This window comes from Macaca thibetana, chromosome 4 (genome assembly GCF_024542745.1).
Source record: "Macaca thibetana thibetana isolate TM-01 chromosome 4, ASM2454274v1, whole genome shotgun sequence".
Taxonomy (NCBI): Eukaryota; Metazoa; Chordata; class Mammalia; order Primates; family Cercopithecidae; genus Macaca; species Macaca thibetana.
In genome coordinates, this window is record NC_065581.1 from 158,906,975 (window position 1) to 158,928,356 (window position 21,382).

Below are 21,382 nucleotides of genomic sequence, written 5' to 3' on the forward strand. Positions count from 1 at the left end.
TATGCTGGTGAAGATAGTTGCTTTATGTCTGGGTTTTATGGGTCATGGTCACTGCATGGCAGTGGGGAGGGGCTGTCTATCACATGAAAGGCTCAAGGGCTTTGGGGACAACATCAGTCTTCAACCCCGGCCCTGCCACATGCTAGCTGTGCTCTTGAGAAAGGCAGCAGGACTCAGTTTTCTCATGCGGAAAAAGTTGAAATATGAGGTACTGTTACCCCTAAAACTCACTTAATGTTCACCAGTTCATCCACATTCATGATGAGAGAACGATGCAGTTATTCCAGGATGACAATTCTCCTTTCATCATAATATGTTTAAGAGAATCAAATAAGACTGTACTTATTTCAAAGCACTTGAAAAACCACAACATCGAGCTGGGTGTCTGGTGTGGGTGCCTGTAATCCCAGTTACTTGGGAGGCTGAGGCAAGAGGATCACTTGAGTTCGAGTTTGAGGCTACAGTGAGTTATGATCATGTCACTGCATTCCAGCCTGGGAGACAGAGTAAGACCCTGTACCAAAACAAAAACAAAAACAAAAACAAAACAAAACAAAAAAAAAACTTCACAATGTCAAAAAAATCACAAATACAATTTATAAGTGCAAATTACATTATTATTGTCTTCTTTGATTTGATTTTCTCTTTCCTGTTGAAATGTTGTTTCATTAAGCCTGACAAAGTGATACGTTTGCTTATGTCACTTATTAAGTTAGTGCTGTTTGGAGTCAGATACTAGCTGAGTCAGCTAAGAAACAGCTATTTGTAGGAGAACAGCTAACAAACAGATTTGGGACAGGTGACAAGGCATGCAGGGTGCTCGCTGTGCTAGCAACTCTGGAAGACAGGGTGTCGGCATGGACAGGGATGAGCATGGCCTGGATGGGAAGGCACGGGGCAGGAGCCTGAGCTGCTCTCCTGGACCTGGCCACAATCCCGGGGCAACTTCTCTGGGTCTGTGAACTGAGGGGTGACGTCCTGGGATGCTCTGACACTCCAGAAGGAGAGAAGAGCCTTTCCAGCTCAGCCTTTATAAACAGTAGCTGATCTCCTTTGTGCTCTCCAGTGTCCTCCCCACCCAGCAAATGTGCAAGTAGAAAGTTCCTCATGGTCCTCAGAGAGCTGTGGTGTTCTGATGGTTTGAACAAGTAATTTGGAAATTTTGGGTTTTGGAGTTCTCTGATAGCTGATACATTTCAAGTCTAGAGTTCCCACCCCACATCCCCACTCTCCAAGAGCCTAGGGCATTTAGTGTTCCACCAGGGAACCCATAGAGTGAGGACGTCTGCACGACAGGCTGGGCCTTCTGATGATGCTCAAAAGCAGAAAGTGTGCCTGCTTCAAAGTTGGTGACAATGATGATTCGTGATCAGAATAGGGCATTTCTCATTTCCAATCCTTTATCCCCTTGAACTTACTAAAGTAGAATCAGGTCTAAAAACCAGAGCTCTAATGTTTGAGAGTCCCTGGGACTCTAAAGTATATGAATGTTCTTTGAACACAATACCATTTTGTTCAAGCAAGAGGCTTATTTCCAATCTTCTTTCATTTGGTATCAAGTATTTTACTGTATTCTTACAACTATGGTGTAGCAACTTTCACTGAGGAGGAAGTGGAGGATCCAAGGATGGAGCAAGTTGCTCTGGGCACACAATGCATTTGCAATTTTACAGCCTCTTGGTGGCATCTCAGACACTCCATGGATGGATCAATGCCCTACTTGGTTAATATGAAAGGACGCACTCGGCATGAGATTCCAGTTGTGCACAGAATATGCATGAGAAGTGCACCTTTGTCATCCCTACTTTCAAAGGTGAAGGCCACCAGCAGTATCTTGCATGCAACTGATGCCTTTCAAATGAAACCTTATGTCTGTGTAGTCCTTAGGCAAACATAGGCAAATGTGAGGGTGAAACGCTGTGTTCTACGTTGCTCTGTGTCAGTGAAGCAAGGCAGTGCCAGCTCAGAGGGCTCCGGGGCCTCAAGGCAGGGATGGCTGGTTGTGGGTGTTGCAGCTGCCAGCAGAGCAGTCAAACATAACTGCTGATGCTTTTCTTTCAGTCCTGCCATCATCACTGACAAAGTAATCCCAGCTTGTCTGCCATCCCCAAATTATGTGGTCGCTGACCGGACCGAATGTTTCATCACTGGCTGGGGAGAAACCCAAGGTGAGATAAATTCCATTGCCCACATAATGAACAGGTTTTGACCTACAGTCCATGTGACAAAATGAGCATTTAGGAGCAAGCTGTGCAAATTCCTATCCACGAATGTGGTCCACCCACTCCTGATTTTGCCTGGGTACCTATGTCTTAATCAGTCTTCAAGGTACATAGTCAAGGGGAGGAAAATGGTGTCTTTGAGTCTCTCTCTCTTTTTGTTTTCAGAACGTTTTTATTTTAATTAATTAATTTTTAACTTTTATTTTAGGTTCAGGGGTACATGTGCAAGTTTCTGGTATATGTAAACAGTGATTTGTCGTACAGATTATTTTGTCACCTAGGTACTAACCCAACACTTAGTATTTCCTGCTCCTCTCCCTCCTCCCACTCTTCTCCCTCAAGTAGACCCCAGTATCTGTTGCTCTCTTCTTGGTGTCCATGAGTTCTCATCATTTAGCTCCCACTTGAAAGTGTGAACATGTGGTATTTGGCTTTCTGTTCCTGTGTTAATTTTCTAAGAATAATGGCCTGAGCTCCATTCATGTTCCTGTAAAAGACATTACCTCATTCTTTTTTATGGCTATACAGTATTCCATGGTATACATGTACCACATTTTCTTTATCCAATGTGTCACTGATGGGCATATAGGTGATTCCATGTCTTTGCTACTGTGAATAGTGCTGCAATGAACATTTATGTGCATGTGTCTTTAGGGTAGAATGATTTATATTCCTCTGGGTATATCACCAGTAATAGGATTGCTGGGTTGAATGTTAGTTCTGTTTTTAGCTCTTTGAGAATCACCATACTGCTTTCTACAGTTGTTGAACTAATTTACAGTCCCACCAACTATAAGTGTTCTCTTTTCTCTGCAACCTTGCCAGCATCTGTTATTTTCTGACTTTTTAGAAATAGCCATTCTGGCTGGTGTGAGATGATTTTTCATTGTGGTTTTGATTTGCATTTCTCTAACCATCAGTGATACTGAGCTTTTTTCACATGCTTGTTGGCCGCAGGCATGTCTTCTTTAGAAAAGTGTTTGTTAGTGTCCCTTGTCCACTTTTTAATGGTTTTTATTTCTTGTAAATTTGTTTTAAGTTCCTCATAGATGCTGGATATTAGACCTTTTTCAGGTGTATAGTTTGCAAATATTTTCTCCCATTCTCTAGGTTTTCCATTTACTCCCTCGATAGTTTCTTTTTCTGTCCAGAAGCTCTTAAGTTTAATTAGATCCCATTTGTCAGTTTTTGCCTTTGCTGAGATTGCTTTTGGCGTCTTCATGAAATCTTTGCCCGTTCCTATGTCCAGGATGGTGTTGCCTAGGTTGTCTTCCAGGATTTTTATACTTTTGGATTTTACATTTAAGTCTTTAACCCATCTTTAGTTGATTTTTGTATATGGTGTAACGAAAGGGGTCTAGTTTCCATCTTCTACCTACGGCTAGCCAGTTACCCCAGCACCATTTATTGAATAGGGAGTTATTTTCCCATTGCTTGTTTTGTCAGCTTTGTCAAAAATCAGATGTCTGTAGGTGTGTGGCCTTATTTCTGGGCTCTCTATTCTGTTCTATTGGTCTATGAGTCTTTTTTGTTTGTTTGTTTTTGTTGTTGTTTTTACCAGTACCATGCTGTTTTTGTTACTGTAGCCCTGAAGCGTAGTTTGAAGAGAGGTAATGTGATGTCTCCAGCTTTGTTCTTTTTGTTTAGGATTGCCTTGGCTATTCTGGCTCCTTTTTGGTTCTATATAAATTTTCAAAATAGTTTTTCTTTTAATAGTGCTGTGAGGAATGTCACTGGCAGTGTGATAGGAATAGCAATGAATCTGTAAATTACTTTGGGCAGTATGGCCATTTTAATGATATTGATTCTTCCAATCCATGAGCATGGGATGTTTTTCCATTCATTTGTGTCATCTCTGATTTCTTTGAGCAGTGTTTTATAATTCTCATTGTAGATATCTTTACCTCTCTGGTTAGCTGTATTCTTACGTATTTTATTCTTTTTGTGACATTTGTGAATGGGACTGTGTTCCTGATTTGCCTCTGGGCTTGGCTTCTGTTGGTGTATAGGGATGCTAGTGATTTTTGTACATGATTTCATATCCTGAAACTTTGCTGAAGTTGATTATCAGCTGAAGGAGCTTTTGGGCTGAGACTATGGGGTTTTCTAGATATAGAATCATGTCATCTGCAAACAAGGATAGTTTGATTTCCTCTCTTCCTATTTGGATGCCTTTTATTTCTTTCTCTTGCCCTCAACATTTGCTTATCTGAAAAGGATCTTATTTCTCTGTTGCTTAGAAAGCTTAGTTTGGCTGGGTATGAAATTCTTGGTTGGATATTTTTTAAGAATATTGAATATAGGCCCTAATCTTTTCTAGCTTGTAGGGGTTCAGCTGAGAAGCATGCTGTTAGCTTGATAGGGTTCCCTTTGTAGATGACCTGTCCTTTCTCTCTAGCTGCCTTTAACATTCTGTCTTTCATTTTGACCTTGGAAAATCTGATGATTGTGTGTCTTGAGGATGATCTTCTTGTGTAGAATCTTGCAGGTGTTCTCTGTATTTTCTAAATTGACTATTGGCCTCTCTAGCAAGGTTGAAGAAGTTTTCATGGACAATATCCTGAAATGTTTTCTAAATTGTTTACTTTCTCCCTGTCCCTTTCGGAAATGCCAGTGATTTATAGATTTGACCTTTTTACATAATCCCATGTTTTTTAGAGGCTTTGTTCATTCCTTTTCATTCATTTTTCTTAAGTTTTGTCAACTGTCTTATTTCAGAAAGCCAGTCTTCCATTTCTGAGATTCTTTCCTCAGCTTGGTCTATTTTGCTATTAATACTTGGATTGCTTTGTGAAATTCTTATAATTTGTTTCTTAGCTCTCAGCTCTGTCAGATCCATTAGGTTCTTTTTTACACCAGTGATTTTGTCTTTCAGCTTCTATATCATTTTATTGTGATCCTTAATTTCCTTAGATTGGATTTTGTCATCCTTCTGGATCTTGATGATCTTCACTCCTATCCAAAATCTGAATTCCCGTTCTTTCATTTCAGCCAGCTCACCCTTGTTAAGAACCCCTGATAGGGAACTGGTGTGGTTGTTTGGAGGATATATGGCACTCCGGCCTTTATGTTCCTTTAACTGCAGTGTAGGTTGAATACAGCCAATAGACTTGTTCTTTGGATGTTTTTACAGGACCAAAGCCTTGTGCAGGGTCTTTATTTGTAGTTAATTTCTTGTCTTTGGTTTCATAGTGGGGTATGTTAGCAAGGTATTTTTGGTGTTGAAGCTTTGGGGTGTGATCCATTTTTTATTTGTATATTTCCCTTACACCTAAAGCAGGCAAAAAACCAGGAAAGGTCTCTGAGTCTCTTAACCCATAATTTCAGCATTCATATTGCTTCCCTAGGTAAGTGGGGTTTTCACTCAGCCGTCAAGTTAAGAGTGTTAGGTTATTTTTCATGTGAAATTAGCCAGACTGGGTTTCTAAACATGGTGCAAAACATTAACAACAAAAGTTACAATTAAACTACTCTTCTTCCAAAATACCCATATGTCTAATACGTATGGGATGGTGTTAAACAGGGGGCTTACAGCTCGGGGAGAGGTAGACAGGTCCCACGGCCCCAAGTCTAGGATGACATTTGGTATTGGTTGATGGGTGTGGGTGAGAACAAGAGAGGGAACATTTGTGCAAGATGTGGTATCAGCACCTGTAATACATTTTAGGGAGTCCTTCTTCTCTTTGCAGTATGCCCTGACAATAATTATATCCATCAGCCTAGCCCCCTTGGCCGTTGAAACACTAAGACTGTCTTAGGATCCCTGCTTCAGTTTCTCAGAGGTGCTGGTGAGGGCATTAGGAGTCTGAAGACCTGGAAATGCGTTCTGACTCTGCCACTAGCCAGACAGACCTGAACTAGGCATGTTACCTCTTTGTACCACTCGGCTCTAACCCCTCATTCAAAAACCCAGAATTTTCAACTGGTGTTTTTCACATCACCCTTTGCATAAGTTTTCATTTGAAGAAAGGTTTGTTTTTGTTTTGGTTTTGGTTTTGGTTTAACCAAACGTTTAAAAATGAATGGTCTAGATGATTTCAAAGTTGGCTTTCCTTTTTCTGTGCTTTTCTACTATTTAAAAACTTCACCTCCTTGATTTCTTGATCTCTCTTTCTGCACTGCTGGGTCTGGAGCATTGAGGTCAAGTAAAAGGAACCTTGGCAAATGAGGAACACCTATGGGTGTGCCAGGCTGCTCCCAGTGTTTTGCATTTTTAAAAATTTAAATGCTGCAAACCTCTATGAATTAGATATTATTGTTCCTAGTTTACAAATGAGGAACCTGAAGCTCAGAGAAGATGTGGGATGGTACAGACAAACCTGAATTGGAAACCTGGCTCCCACTTACTGGCTGTCGGGACTTAGAAAACTCATAAAGCATGGTGTCTTAAGCCTGTAATCCCAGCACTTTGGGAGGCCAAGGCGGAAAGATCATGCGGTCAGGAGCTCGAGACCAGCCTGACCAACATGGTGAAACCCCGCCTCTACTAAAAGTACAAAAATTGGCCGGGTGTGGTGGCGCACCCCTGTAATCCTAGCTACTCAGGAGGCTGAGGCAGGAGAATTGCATGAGCCTGGGAGGTGGAGGCTGGCTGCAGTGAGCCGAGATCGTGCCACTGCACTCCAGGCTGGGTGACAGAATGAGACTCCATGTCAATAAAAAAAGAAAGAAAGGAAAGAAAAAGGAAGACAGAAAAAAGAAAGAAAGAAAGAAGAAGGAAGGAAGGAAGGAAGGAAGGAAGGAAGGAAGGAAGGAAGGAAGGAAGGAAGGAAGGAAGGAAGGAAGGAAGGAAGGAGGGAAGGAAGGAGAGAGAGAGAGAGAGAGAGAGAGAGAAAGGAAGGAAGGAAGGAAGGAAGGAAGGAAGGAAGGAAGGAAGGAAGGAAGGAAGGAAGGAAGGAAGGAAGGAAGGAAGGAAGGAAGGAAGAAAGAAAGAAAGAAAGAAAGAAAGAAAGAAAGAAAGAAAGAAAGAAAGAAAGAAAGAAAAAGAGAGAGAGAGAGAGAGAAGAAAGAAAGAGGAGGGAGGGAGGGAGGGAGGGAGGGAGGGAGGGAGGGAGGGAGAGGGAGGGAGGGAGGAGAGGGAGGGAGGGAGAGGAGAGGAGAGGAGAGGAGAGGAGAGGAGAGGAGAGGAGAGGAGAGGAGAGGAGAGGAGAGGAGGAAGAGAAGAGAGAAAGAAAGAAAAGTCATGAGCTCTTGTTGATTGCTTCCTCAGCTGAAATGGGGGCTGCAGGGCTGTTGGGGGAGAAACAATAAGAAAGTGCATCAAGCACCAAGCACATGCTAAGCACTCCATCATGGCAGCTCCTGATAATAATACGGAATAGAGTTGTATCTAACATGACTCTTTCTTGCAAGTGACAGAAAATCCAACTTAAGTTGGATTAAGCAAAAAAGGGAAATTCTTAGTGAACTGAAAATTCTGCAGGCTCACATCATGGCTCCAGGCCCTGTCCAGCCATGGAGTAGGCATTATTCTTGGGCACAAAGGTGATATTCTCGTGGCTGCAGATGCTGTGGTGGCTCTGGCTCTGCCAGGAAAGAAATAAGGAAAGCCACTCTCCCCATTACACAAACAATAGTTTTCTAGCTCTGAGAGGTCGAACTTGTGTCACCAGCCAGGCCCTAAACCCATCACTGATTAACTCCAACTTACATCAGCTGTTCCATGCTGGAGGTGGACACAGGACCACACTCATACCAAGATGGGAGCAAAGGGTAGTTCCCTCAACAGGATTATAGGATAGAGTGTGATAGGCTGCTGGGCAGCCAAAAAGCAAACAGATCCTCTACAATGCCTCAACTGATGAAAGCACAAAACTAAAATCATAAAGATCTGTGTGTGAGTTCTGGCTCTCCCATCTTCCTTGTGAGATTGAGCAGTTAATCTCTTTTAGCTTCAGTTTTCTCACCTGTACCCACATATAAGGTCATTGTGAGGATTAAGATTATGCCTTATCATCATCACCATCATCACCATCCATATTGCAACCACAACTACCATCATCATCCGCTCAAACATCATCACCACCACCACCACCATCACAATTATCATTACCACCACCATCACCATTGTCACCCTCAACATCATCACCATCATCACTATCATCACCACCACCATCATCATCACTACCACTACCATCACTGTCATCATTCCACCACCATCACCATTAACATTACCATCACCATCACCACCACCACCACCACCATCATTACTGCCATCAGCATCACCATCACCATCATTACCACCATCACCATCATTATTATCAACCATCATCACCACCATTCCACCACCATCATCACCACCACTATCAACTTGATAGTCATTATGATTACTACCACCATTAGCATTATCATTACCACCACCACTACCATCACCATCACCATCACCACCACTGCCACCTCTATGATCATCACCACCCACCACCATCACCATCACCATCATTTCACCACCAGCACAATTATCATTACCACCACCATCACTACCACCCTCATCACAACCCTCATCATCACCACCATTCCACCATCACCACCACCATCACTATCATTATCAACAGACATCACATAACCAGTTTGTAGCTGGGTCTTGAGTGCAGAGCCCACTCACTGTTTCTTCAGTCCCACCACCAACCACCAGGATGAGTCACAAAACATAACTCAGGCCTGTTCATCAATTTTCTCCATGTCAATAATAACAATGAATCAGTGGGTGTTCTCAGCTTCTCAGAGGGAGGTTAAAGTTCTCCTGCTCTTCCCTTCACGTTTCCAGATGTTCCCTGACTTGGATGTTCCAAACGCAGAGTTTGGAGGTGTTGAGGCCAAGGGGTTTTTCCAGGTCAGCCGTCATCTGCAATCACTGAGCTGATCCTGATGCTGGACTTTCCCTGTTGCCCTCTCCCCAAGGCCCCATCAGGGAGGGCTACAATCCTCAGGTCACCTGTGGCCTTCCGGCCCTCAGAGGTGCCATCTCTACATCTACCACTCTACCACTGGAAGGCAGCACAACCACAGACTGCATCAACTTCCCTGCAACTCATGGTGGGGTTTCCCCCTTATCAGGGTGTTTGCCTTACTCAGAGAGCAGATCCCAGAGCAGTGACACCTAACTTAATTTTTAGCAAAATATTTTGAGAAGGGTGCTCCCTCACACATCTACACAGTCCAGGTGATGCACCCACTGCCCAGTGCTTGGTAGTCAAGAGGAGCTTCCTCCCTGCAGCTCTGCCCAGATAGGGCTGAGCTGGGCTCTGGAGCGAGGCGCTGGGACGAGCCTCTTCCATGCAGCTCATGTAAACTCCAGAATCAGTGTCAGTTTTCTGAACCCGAGACAATGATCTAAACACAGTCAAAGGCTTTGGGGAAAGAAAGAGATAGTGCCTCGGTTCTTGCCTGTGTCATGCTCGCAAAGCAAAGAGTTTTGCAAAATTTCAATGAAACGTGGGCTTGCAAAATTGGAAAACTGGATTATTTGTGAGAACACTGAGACATCCCTGGGCATGTCTATCTGGAAAAAATGACATTTTCTCTGGCAATTTTACAGACATTCTATTTCAATTTGGCAAAGAAAATAAAGCAGTTTTTCACAAAGGCAGAAACACAACTAGAATGTTCACTCTCCCTAATTGTCAAAGAAGTGTAAATTGGAAAATGAATCGGGACAATTTCAACCTATTTGATTAGCTAATATTTTAAAAATCGAACACTCATACAAGTGAGGTGAAGTGATTGCTTTCTAGTGACACGGCACACCATCATACCCTTTTACAAATAATGTGGCAACGTCATTGGGAGACAGAAATATGTCTATGTAATTTATGGGAACTTAGGCTCAGAAAATATTAAGGAATAAGAATGAACTTTATGAACAAACATGTGGAAGGTTGGAAGCAAGAGTGGGGCCTTGGGGAGGAAGCATTAGGGCAGTGACTCCACAGACCCAGACTCAAGCTGAACTACACAACCTCCTTATGCCTCAGTTTCCTCAACTGTAGAACAGGAATGATAAAAGTGCCTGTTTCACAGGACTGTTGCGAGGATTAAGTGAGATACAACATATTATAAGCTTGTGCCTGGAAAGGTTAATTCTTGGTAAATGATGACTATTCTTTTTATTACAATAAAATATACAAAACATAAGGTTTACTATTTTAACCCTTTTGGAAGGTACCATTGAGTGGCATTTAGTACATTCACAATGGTGTGCAACCATCATCATATTCCCAGAACATTTTCCTCATCCCCAAAGGAAACTTCATGCTCATTAAGCAGTAGCTCCCCATTAACATATTAGTTATGAAGATTGTAGAATTATACGAAACTCATGATACAACGTTGAGTGAAAAAATCAATATGTGAAATTTTGTGTTATGATATAATTAGTAAAAGAAGCATATTAAAAGGTCTGAAAAAAGAATATATAAAATAGCAATTGCATTTTTCAGACTCTACATTTTAAACATTATTCTTTATAGTTGTAAAAGCAAAAAGTAGAGGAACAACAATCAACTCCAAACCACCACGACAAAGCCCAGATTGTTAAATCCAGGTCTCAGGAACAGAGAATCATATGTGATGTTTACACTCTGCAGGGTCAGAGACCTCAGCGGCATTGGTTGCTGCCTTGTGTTCTGTAGCCTCACAAACAGACAGGAGGTCCAGCGCTGCTGCTCTGTTCTTCTGGAATTTCCTCCTGAACAGGTTTTGGGTGCAGTAACCATTTCTTTCATCTTTTTAAAAACAGGTACCTATGGGGCTGGCCTTCTCAAGGAAGCCCGGCTCCCCGTGATTGAGAATAAAGTGTGCAATCGCTATGAGTTTCTGAATGGAAGAGTCAAAACCACCGAGCTCTGTGCTGGGCATTTGGCCGGAGGCACTGACAGTTGCCAGGTAAGAAAAGATCAAGAGACCAAAGTTAGTCTTGTGCTCTCCCGTCTCGGTCTCAGCCCCTTAGACTTCATTCCCCAGGTGGCAAATTCAAGGATTTTCCACCGAAGACTCCTAAATGTTGCTCAGAAACTCCCTAGATCTGTCCCTGAATGCGTATTCAGATAATCTAAGGAGATGTCTTGGGGCTTGAGTTCGAGATCTGTAGCAAGGGAGTTTTAAGTGCCATAACTACCTCATGTCACTCACCCTCCTGGGGTGTGCTTGTGGACAGGGACTAAAGTGGTGACTTTTCTGTTAGGGAAGGAGATAGAGGGTACAGGACAGAGACCAACTGCACACACTTTACAGTGATGCCCAGGCTAGGCCAGTCTAAAGGAAACACCAACATAGGAAGGGATGTGTGCAGGATTCACAAGGGGTTTTTTACCCCCAGGAGAAACTAAGTGGTGTGGTTTTGCTGAACATATTTTGCTAAGTACTTAAGCACTGCAGATGCTTGAGTAATATGCTCATAGTCCCTTTCTGATTTCAATTACTGGGAAAATGTACATATGGATAATAGAAAGATGGCATCCCATAATAAAAGACTGGCAGCCTAACCCTCACATGGATTTTTCTCCCTCTGTATAGGGTGACAGTGGAGGGCCTCTGGTTTGCTTCGAGAAGGACAAATACATTTTACAAGGAGTTACTTCTTGGGGTCTTGGCTGTGCGCGTCCCAATAAGCCAGGTGTCTATGTTCGTGTTTCAAGGTTTGTTACTTGGATCGAGGGAGTGATGAGAAATAATTAATTGGACGGGATTACAGAGTGAAGCATTGACTCACCTAGAGGCTGGAACCTGGGTAGGGATTTAGCATGCTGGAAATAACTGACAGTAAACAAACGAGGACATTGTCCCCAGCTACCAGGGAAGCCAAACTTCAGCATTTTTTGTATTATTTTCTGACTGCTGGATTCTGTAATAAGGTGACATAGCTATGACCATTTGTTAAAAATAAACTCTGTACTTAACCTTAATTTGAGTTAATTTTGGTTTTGGTCTTCAACATTTTCATGCACTTTGTTCGTCACACCAATTTTAAATGGGCAGACGGGGGGATATAGCTGCTTTTGATAAGGAACAGCTGCACAAAGGACTGGGCAGGCTACAAGGTCACAAAGGGGAGAGCCAAGAAGTCCTAAGAAGTTGTCCATGCGTTTACCTCATCAGCTAACGAGGGCTTGACACACATTTTTACTGTCTTTATTTCTAACACTGAGATGAATGTTTTCAAAGCTGCAACATGTATGGGCAGTCATGCGAACTGGTTCTGTTATTGGGAATGAAATCTGTCACTGACTGCTTGACTTGAGCCCAGCCCAGGGGACATGGAGCAGAGAGCTGTATACCATGGAGTGAATCGGGCCATGGACGTGTAACACAAGACCAGCTGAGAGTCTGAATGCTATTCTGGGGCACATGTGAGTCTAGGACTGGTGCCAAGAGCACATAAATGAACAACAAGCAAATATTGAAGGTAGACTACTTACTTCCCATTGTTAATTGCCTGCCCGGTTTTGAAACAGTCTGTAGTACACACGGTCACAGGAGAATGACCTGTGGGAGAGACACATGTTTAGAAGGAAGAGAAGGGACAAATGCACATTTTTTACCATTTAAAATGTTGTTACCAAACAAAAATATCCACTCAAAATACAATTTAACAATGTAACAGTCATCTTATACCAGAGAAATGCAGAGAAAAGCAAAACTGCAAGTGACTGTGAATAAAGGGTGAAAGTCTCAAGTCCTCAAAGAGCTGTGTTTATTTCCTTGACAAATAGATTACTTGTATTCAATTCCGATGTGCTTTAAGGATGAAGATGCTCATTTTACAATTAGCACACACTTCGTGTATATTGTCGCCTGTTCTCCTTACAGAAATGTTGTTCCCCATTGTGAAGGATTCCCTTTGGTACCAGTTTTGCCTGTCCACATAAAGTATTTCATTTTAAAAACTCAGCATAAAATACAGATTGCATCTGAAAACATATTGAATATAACATACAAAGCAGAACACACAAGTTCCACATTTCAAAAGCCTCGATAACAAAAAAGAAAGATCAAATCCCTTATTCGTCTCTGTAAAGTCATTTATAAAGCTCCTGCTGATCCTGTTAAGCATGGATATAATTGACCTTTCTTTTAAATTAAAACGTAAGCTCCTCCCCAAGACAACTCAAAGTGTCAAGATTGAATGGGAACTGTTCATGTTTTTAACTCTTGGCCACAGGCACCCACGGAACTGAACTTAACAAATATATGAAAAATATCCCTTCACTTTTAAAATCCTAAGACCCAGAAATCATAATCCATGGGATTTGTTGAGTAAAGAAGAGAATCTGTGGCTCTAGGTGTCCACTAAAGGAGAGCCAAAAATGTCCTGAATAATCTCAGGACCACAGCATTATTTTATGAATAACAGAACCAAGACCTCAGATTGTACAGCAGATTGGCCCTTATTGCTAGAATGGGGCCTAAACCATGCCTGGAACCCCAGATGCTACAGAGAAGGTAGAGGGGAGAGACTCCTGACCTGTTCATGCTGCAAAGGCATGCGGAAACCAAGGTGAGCAAAGGACACGAACGCTCACATTCTGTGGCCCAGGAACCTGTGATTCAGTCTCCTCATTAACAGGATTCCCAAATTTTCATCCTCCCTGCAATTTTTCGAATGTTCACTTATGGGCTTAGTCCCTTGACTGATAAGATTTGATGAACATTTCTGCACAAATTTCCCAAATCCTTGGTTTTCAAATCCTGCATTCTTGATGGAGCTGTTATGAGAATCAGGTGAGGGACTTCTCTCGTCTCTCTTTAGCCTAATGAGTCAGAGACCACTGCTCCAGTGCAAGGAAACAAACAAACAAACAAAAACAGGAAGAGCCGTGCACCTGAGAGGCTCTTTTTTAAGCCAGCTACATATTATGTGTTCCCAGAAACTTCAACAGTACCACAAATAGTCCTAACTCATCCAACATTATATAAAAATACTCTGGATAGATTGAAGTCTTTATACAACATTACAACAGCATAGCATAACGTAGCTGCAACGCACACATGCATCTCTGCAAGGACAGCTTTGCAAGGAGGATCAGCTCCTGGATAGCTCCTTCCACCTTTGGCAGGGGCCTCAAAGGTGAGAGCTGGAAACTGGGGTTTTTTTATTCCTGCCACACTTAAAAGAATGTGGACTGAAAAAACAAAGGAGAAAGTCCTTATGAAAGATTATGCAAATAGTTAGAGGAAGGTCTTCTGTTATTATTTAATAGCATAGCTGGTTTTGATCAAATACACATACCTAACTTCTGATGAAAACCCAACTCAAAGGTAACAGAAATCACTTCAGGCTCCTTTTTTGACTTGCTTTCAGACCCTAAACAGAGGTTAGTTAGCATTACAGCATTTAAGCTCTTCATGAATTTCTCTACTGAATTAACATATGTTTGGAAATGAGCTGCTGATATGAACAAAACCCAGCAGAAATGATAGAATAATCCAATGCAGTTTTAGAAGGGAATACACTAACAGGTTTCAGTAATTTAGCACGAAGTTGTTTTTTTAGAGTAAATAATCATGGATCACAATCAACGTGCTTAATTTGTAGTACTGTAAACCATACTCCTAGATTTTTTTCAAGTGTGGGGACTAGGTATAATTAATCTATCCAACTTTTCATTATGAAAATTCATAAACAGAAAAAAAATGAGAATTTGTGTAATTTAAATTTTTGTTGGTATAATTCCCCATGTTTATATATTAGTTGGATATCAGTTTTCCTTGCTCCCCTTTGGGACAATCCTGCACCACCCCACCACCCTTCACCAGCCACAGACAATCTCTCCCAGTTGTTTAACTTTAATGCAGCTGATGTGGTAGAAGAGTCCTGGTCTCAAAGGACTCCCTATTCCTCCATTTCTTCCTGATGAGTTTGCAGATCTGACCCCTGATTGAATCAAGAATGAATGCACCATTCTCAGTGTGTACACAGGCAGCAGTCAATGGAGTACAATCAAAGGGAAGAAAGATTTTCCTCAGGATTTTTGAAATATTAAAAACATTAGAGTTCCGTATCCTTAATTTCCAATTCATTATCAAGATTGCTTTTTATTTTTTAAGTTAGCTGTTAAATCATTTTTAAAGATTACACAGAAAACACAAGACTATGTGTCATAATTTTAAAAAAAAAAATCAAACAGTACGGAAGTCTCTGACAGGAAAGAGATGGCCCTCCGTTCCCTACCCATCTCCCCAGCTCATTTGTGTCCCCAGAGGACATATACTACATCTTTTAGTATACATTCTCATATTCATATTCTCTCTCTTTTTTCATGAAAAATTTAAAACAGAAACTTAGAAAGAATTTCAGTAATGTTAATTTTTGTTGATATAACTCTTCATGTTTGTATATTGGCTGGATATTAGCTTTCCTTGTACACTATTTAAACACCTGGCTCCAAAACTCAGTCTCTCTTTCTTTTCTCTGCCTACTTATCTCTATTACCTATCTATCATCTATTATCTATTTATCTATTCATCAATCCATCTATCCATTATCTATCATCTCTATCTGTCTATCATCTATCATCCATCTACCTATTATCTGCCTAGCTACCATCTGTGTGTCATCTGTCTTCCTATCCAGCTACAGAGAGGGACTGTCTTTGGTTTTAGTTTTTTATAAATACTATAACACATAATTCAGTGACGTTTCACTTTGTAATCAGTCTTGAAAATCTGCCTATGCCATTCCATCTACACAGACCTGACTCCTCACTCTGTAGAGTAAGCCACACCGTTAATCCCCTGCTGCTGCACGTCCCAGCGATTTCCACTTTCCCACATCAGCAACTCCTGCCTTTAGATCACTTCTGAGTCTTAGTACCTTACGTGGAAATGCTTCTGTCTTCACAACCATGTTTAAAAAATAATACATATTCTTATCTAGATTGCGTGGGGTTTTTTTTTACATTAATGTTTTATATTTACTTTGAATTTTTTGCTTACAATATAAGATGAGGATTTATTGTTATTTTTTTCCCTAAGCATATTCAATTTTCTCAACATCTTCCTTTCTCCACTGGTTTGAAATGCTGCTTTTCTTTGGGGTGCACTGAATTTTGGACAGTGCCTACCAAGTTTTTCTACATCATCCACTGTTTCTGGCAAGGCAATACCCTTGGTTTCAGGCAAAAGCATCACGAGGCCACCACAGATGGATGCCAGGATACCTAGGCAATAGGGAAAGGTGTTACTGCCCCTGGGAAGACACAGCTGGGCCTTCCCCCACAGGCCTCCTCACTGTGAAGCCACTGTGTTACTCACTGGAGTAGCTCTCAACCACAGCAACCTCTGCATCCCACATCACTGCCTTGGCTCTCTTTTGTCGTGATTTCAAATGTTCTCTCCTTTCCTCAAACCCTCAGTTATGGCCCCTGCACACCTGGCAGCCACGGGTTCACTCACACATCTCACAGTGATTGACTGAGTGCCTTCTCGGGGTCCAACACCCAAGGCCTCCCCTCCTACATCACAGAGAAACAGAAGTGCTGGAGGGGAGTCCCCTCTGCACCCAATCACTGACACTCTCGCCTGTTCCTCTCCCTCCCATTCCTCCTGTCATCTTACACTGGAATAACTGTCTTGGTGTCTACCCCAGGGCCAGCACTCACTTAGACTTGCCTTTTTGGGTGCCTCACTGTAGTGATTAACCCTTTCTCCAGTATCTTTAACCTATTGGGAGAAGCTTTCAAACACATTCAGATCTTTCTTGTTTGACCAGCCTTATCTCATTCTCACCTCATCCTTCCATTACCATCCTTTCTTTTACTGTTCTCTAGAGCCAAAGTTCTTGAAAGCCACCCTCTCCTATTTTCTCCACTTATTTGTATCCAAGTGGTGTGCTAGTAAATGTCTAACAACTGGCTTTGGGCAATCAAGCCCTGACTGGCAGCATCTGCCAATGTGCATGGTGTAAATGCTCCCACTGTGGGTCCTTCAGTCTACTGACACAACATCCCTGACTGTGCCACTGGGAAGAGATGCAGGAGCCCCATCACTGGGGCTTCCACCATAAAGATGTAGCAGACACAATCTCAGGAGCACAGGTTATACTGAAGATGTAGTAGATGAATTAGAAACTGATGATTGTTGAGACTAAAATCAGTTCTTACTTTAAATGCATAGACATTAATGTAAGACAACAAGAAATATGAAAAAACAAAGAGGTAAAATAAAACACCACCAAAGGACACAATAATTTCCCAGTAGCTGGCCCCAAAGAAATAAAGATATATTAACAACCTGACAAAGATTTCAAAATAATTATTTGAAGAAAGCTTGGTAAACTTCAAGAAAATACAGAGAATTCAATAAAATCAGAAAAACAATAAAAGATCAAAATGAGAAATGTAATGGAGAGATTAAAACTGTTTAAAAAGTAAAACAGAGCCGGGTGCGGTGGCTCACGCCTGTAATCCCAGCACTTTGGGAGGCCGAGGCGGGCGGATCACAAGGTCAGGAGATCGAGACCACGGTGAAACCCCGTCTCTACTAAAAATACAAAAAATTAGCCGGGCATGGTGGCGGGCACCTGTAGTCCCAGCTATTTGGGAGGCTGAGGCAGGAGAATGGCATGAACCTGGGAGGCGGAGCTTGCAGTGAGCCAAGATTGGCCTGGGTGACAGAGCGAGACTCCGTCTCAAAAAAAAAAAAAAAAAGTAAAACAGAATTTCTGAAACTGGAAAAATAATAAAGTGAAAAATGCAATAGACAGCATCAAAAGCAGAATTCATCATGTAGAATAAATAATCTGTGAACTTGAAGACAGGTTATTTGTGAATATAGAATTGAAGGAGAAAAATAGTGAAAAAAAAGCTTACAGGACTTACGAGGCAGCATGAAAAGAGCAAATATTTTAGTTATAAGAGTTCACAAAGGAGAAAAAGGGGGTAGAAAGCTTATTTTAAAAATAACAGAAAACTTTCTAAGTCTAGGGAAAGATACCAACATCCAGGTCCAAGATGGTCAAAAGTCTCTAACTAAATTCAGTTCAAACATAACTACATCAAGACAAAGTTAGACTGTCAAAAATCAAAGACAAAGAGAAAATCATAAAAGCAGCGAGAAGAAGCAAATCACATATAACAGAGTTCCAGTAAGGCTAGCAGCAAAGTTCTCAACAGGTTCCATACAGGCCAGGAAAGAGTAGGATAATATATTATAAGTGCTGAAGAAAAACACTACACACCAAGGATACTGCATTCACCAAAGCTGTGCTTCAGAAATGGAAAGATCAAGCTTTTACTAAACAAACAAAAGCTGAGGAAGTTCATTAACCCCAGACCTGTCTTACAAGAAATGCTAAAGGGAGTCTGTAAGATGAAAAAAGATGCTAATTAGTAACAAAAAAAGAAACCAGAAAACTCACTGGTTAAAGTAAGTACACAGTCAAATTCATAATATTCAAACACTTTAATGGTGGCCACATATATCTGTAATATGAAAGTATGAATCTCTTATATCTTTAGCATGAAGGTTAAAAGACAAAACTATTTAAAATAATAGCTACAATAATTTGTTAAGGGATATATGCTATAAAAGATATACATTGTGACATAAAAAGATTTTAAATGCAGGGAGATGTGGAGTAAAAGTGCAGAACTTTTATGCAATCAAAGTTAAGCTGTTATCAGCATAAAATAGCCTGATATAACTATAAGACTTTTTTGTAAGCATCATGGTAACCACAAAGCAAAAGCATAAGGTAGATATACAAAAGATAAAAAGGAATCAAAGCATCCCACTAGAGAAAATCACTTAATCACATAGAAAGATAGTAAGAGAGGAAGAAAGGAACAAAGAGTCTACAAAACAACCAGAAAGCAATTAACAAAATGGTAATGGCAGACTCTTACTTATCAATAATTATCTTGAATGAAAATGGATTAAATTCTCCAATAAAAAGATATACAGTGGTTGAATAACTAAAAAATAAGATCCAACTACATGCTGCATACAGGACACTCACTTCACCTATAAGGACACAAATAATGTCCTTAATGGGATGGAAAAAATATTCCAGCAAATGGAAACCAAAAGAGAGCAGGTGTAGTTACACAGATTGAGTATCCCTAATCCAAAAGTCTGAAATCTGAAATACTCCAAAATTAATAAAATTTTAAGTGCCGACATGATGTTCAAAGGAATTGCTCATTGGAGCATTTTGGATTTTGGTGTTTAGAGATGCTAAAACGGTGAATATATAATGTATATTAGTCCATTCTCAGACTACTAAAAAGAATACTACCTGAGACTGGGTAACTATGAAGAGGTTTAATTGACTCAGTTCCACAGGCTTAACAGGAAGCATGACTAGGAGGCCTCAGGAAACGTAACCATGCCGGAAGGTTAAGGGGAAGGAGGCACCTTCCATCAGATTTCATGAGAACTCACTCACTTTCATGAGAACAGCAGGAAGGAAACTGCTCCCATGATCCAATCACCTCCCACTGGGTCCCTCCTTTGACATGTTGGGGATTACAATTCAAGATGAGATTTGGGTGGGGCCACAGCCAAACCATATCATAATGCAAATATTCCAAAATAAAAAAAAATTTCAAAATTCTAAAAAACTAAATCATATTGTAATTCAAATATTCCAAAAAAATTCAAAATTGAAAACACTTCTGGTTTTAGGAATTTTGGATAAGGGAAACTCAATCTACATGAGGTAAAACAGACTTTAAGTCAAAAACCATAAAAAGAGACAAAGAAGGTCATAATATAATGATAAAGAGATCAATTTGCTATAACAATTATAAATACTTATTTATATATGTACCCAAACTTCTAATACATACATATAACAGCTAAAAAATTTAATAGATCTCAAAGGAGAGCTAGACTGTAATAAAATCATAGTAGCAGACTTCAATAGCTCCACTTAGCTCCATAGTAGCAGACTTCAACAGCTCCAGACAGAGAATCATAATGGAAACATGAGACTTAAACTACACTTTAGGCCAAATGAACCTAACAGAAATATGCAGAATATTCTGTCCAATGGCAGTAGAATACACATTATTCTCAAGTGCACATAGAACTTTCTCCACAATAGATCATATGTTAGGTCACAAAACAAGTAAACAAATTTAAGAAGATTAGAATCCTACCAGGTATTCCTTTCAGATTATAATTGTATGAAACTAGAAATCAATGACAAGAGAATATTGGAAAATCCACAAATACATAGAAATTAATCAACATGCTCCTGAACAATCAATGAGTCAGAGAAGATATTAAAAGATAAATTTTTAAAAACTCAAAACTAATGAAAATGGGCACACTAACATACCAATAACTTACTGTATGCAGCAAAAGTGGTTCTAAGAAGGAAGCTTTTAGCAATAAATACTTACATCAATAAAGAAGATATCAAATAAGCAACCTAACATTACACCTCAAAAAAATAGACAAAGAAGAAAAGAAAAACTAACCCAACAGTTAGTAGAAGGAAAGAAATAATAAAGATCACAGCAGAAATAGTGAAGTAGAGACTAGAAAAATGATAGAAAAAAGAAATAAAACTAATATTGGTTTTTAAAAAGATAAAAAATGACCAACTTTTAACTAGATTAAGAAAACAAAGAAAACTCAAACAAAATCAGAAAGAGGAGACATTACAATAGATATTACAGATGTACAAACAATCATAAGAGACTACTGTGAACAATTATATATCAACAAATTGGATAACTTAGAAGAAATGAATGAATTCCTAGAAGTGAAAAACCTACCAAGACTGACTCAGAAAGAAATAGAAAGTCTGAACAGAGCAATAATAAGTATAAGATTGAATCAGTAATAACAAGTCTTCCATCAACAAAAAGCCCAGGACCTAATCATACCTGAATCACTGCTGAATCATACCAAACATTAAAAGGACTAATATCAATCCTCCTCAAACTCTTCCAAAAAGTTAAAGAAAAGGGAATGCTTTCAAGTTCATTTTATGAGGACAGCATTATGCTGATATGAAACACAAAAAAGAATACTGTAAGGAAAGAAAATTACAGGCAATACCCCTGATGAACATATGTGCAAAAATCTTCAACAAAATACTAGGAAATGGAATCCAACAGAACATTACAAGGATCATTCACCACGATCAAGTGGGAATTGTCCCAGGAATGCAAGGATAGTTCAATATACACAAATAAATAAATGAAAGGATAAAT

The 21,382-nt window shown here is 40.3% G+C and overlaps 1 protein-coding gene and 1 long non-coding RNA gene across 2 annotated transcripts in view; one reads left to right on the top strand and one right to left on the bottom strand.

Annotated features, from left to right (window-relative positions):
- The window catches only part of PLG (plasminogen), a 50,394-nt gene extending 38,273 nt beyond the window's left edge, over positions 1 to 12,121 (top strand). The window contains exons 17-19 of the mRNA XM_050789214.1: positions 2,062 to 2,168; positions 10,957 to 11,102; positions 11,733 to 12,121. Coding sequence (XP_050645171.1) covers positions 2,062 to 2,168; positions 10,957 to 11,102; positions 11,733 to 11,894 — 415 coding nt within the window. The 3' untranslated portion in view covers positions 11,895 to 12,121. The remainder of the gene's footprint in view (positions 1 to 2,061; positions 2,169 to 10,956; positions 11,103 to 11,732) is intronic.
- LOC126953672 (uncharacterized) lies at positions 390 to 20,187 on the bottom strand. Its single transcript, XR_007725295.1, has 3 exons — positions 20,006 to 20,187; positions 12,635 to 12,701; positions 390 to 514 (listed from the first exon to the last, which is right to left on the bottom strand). It is a non-coding gene; the product is annotated as an uncharacterized LOC126953672 (long non-coding RNA).
- Between the last annotated feature and the right edge of the window lie 1,195 nt (positions 20,188 to 21,382).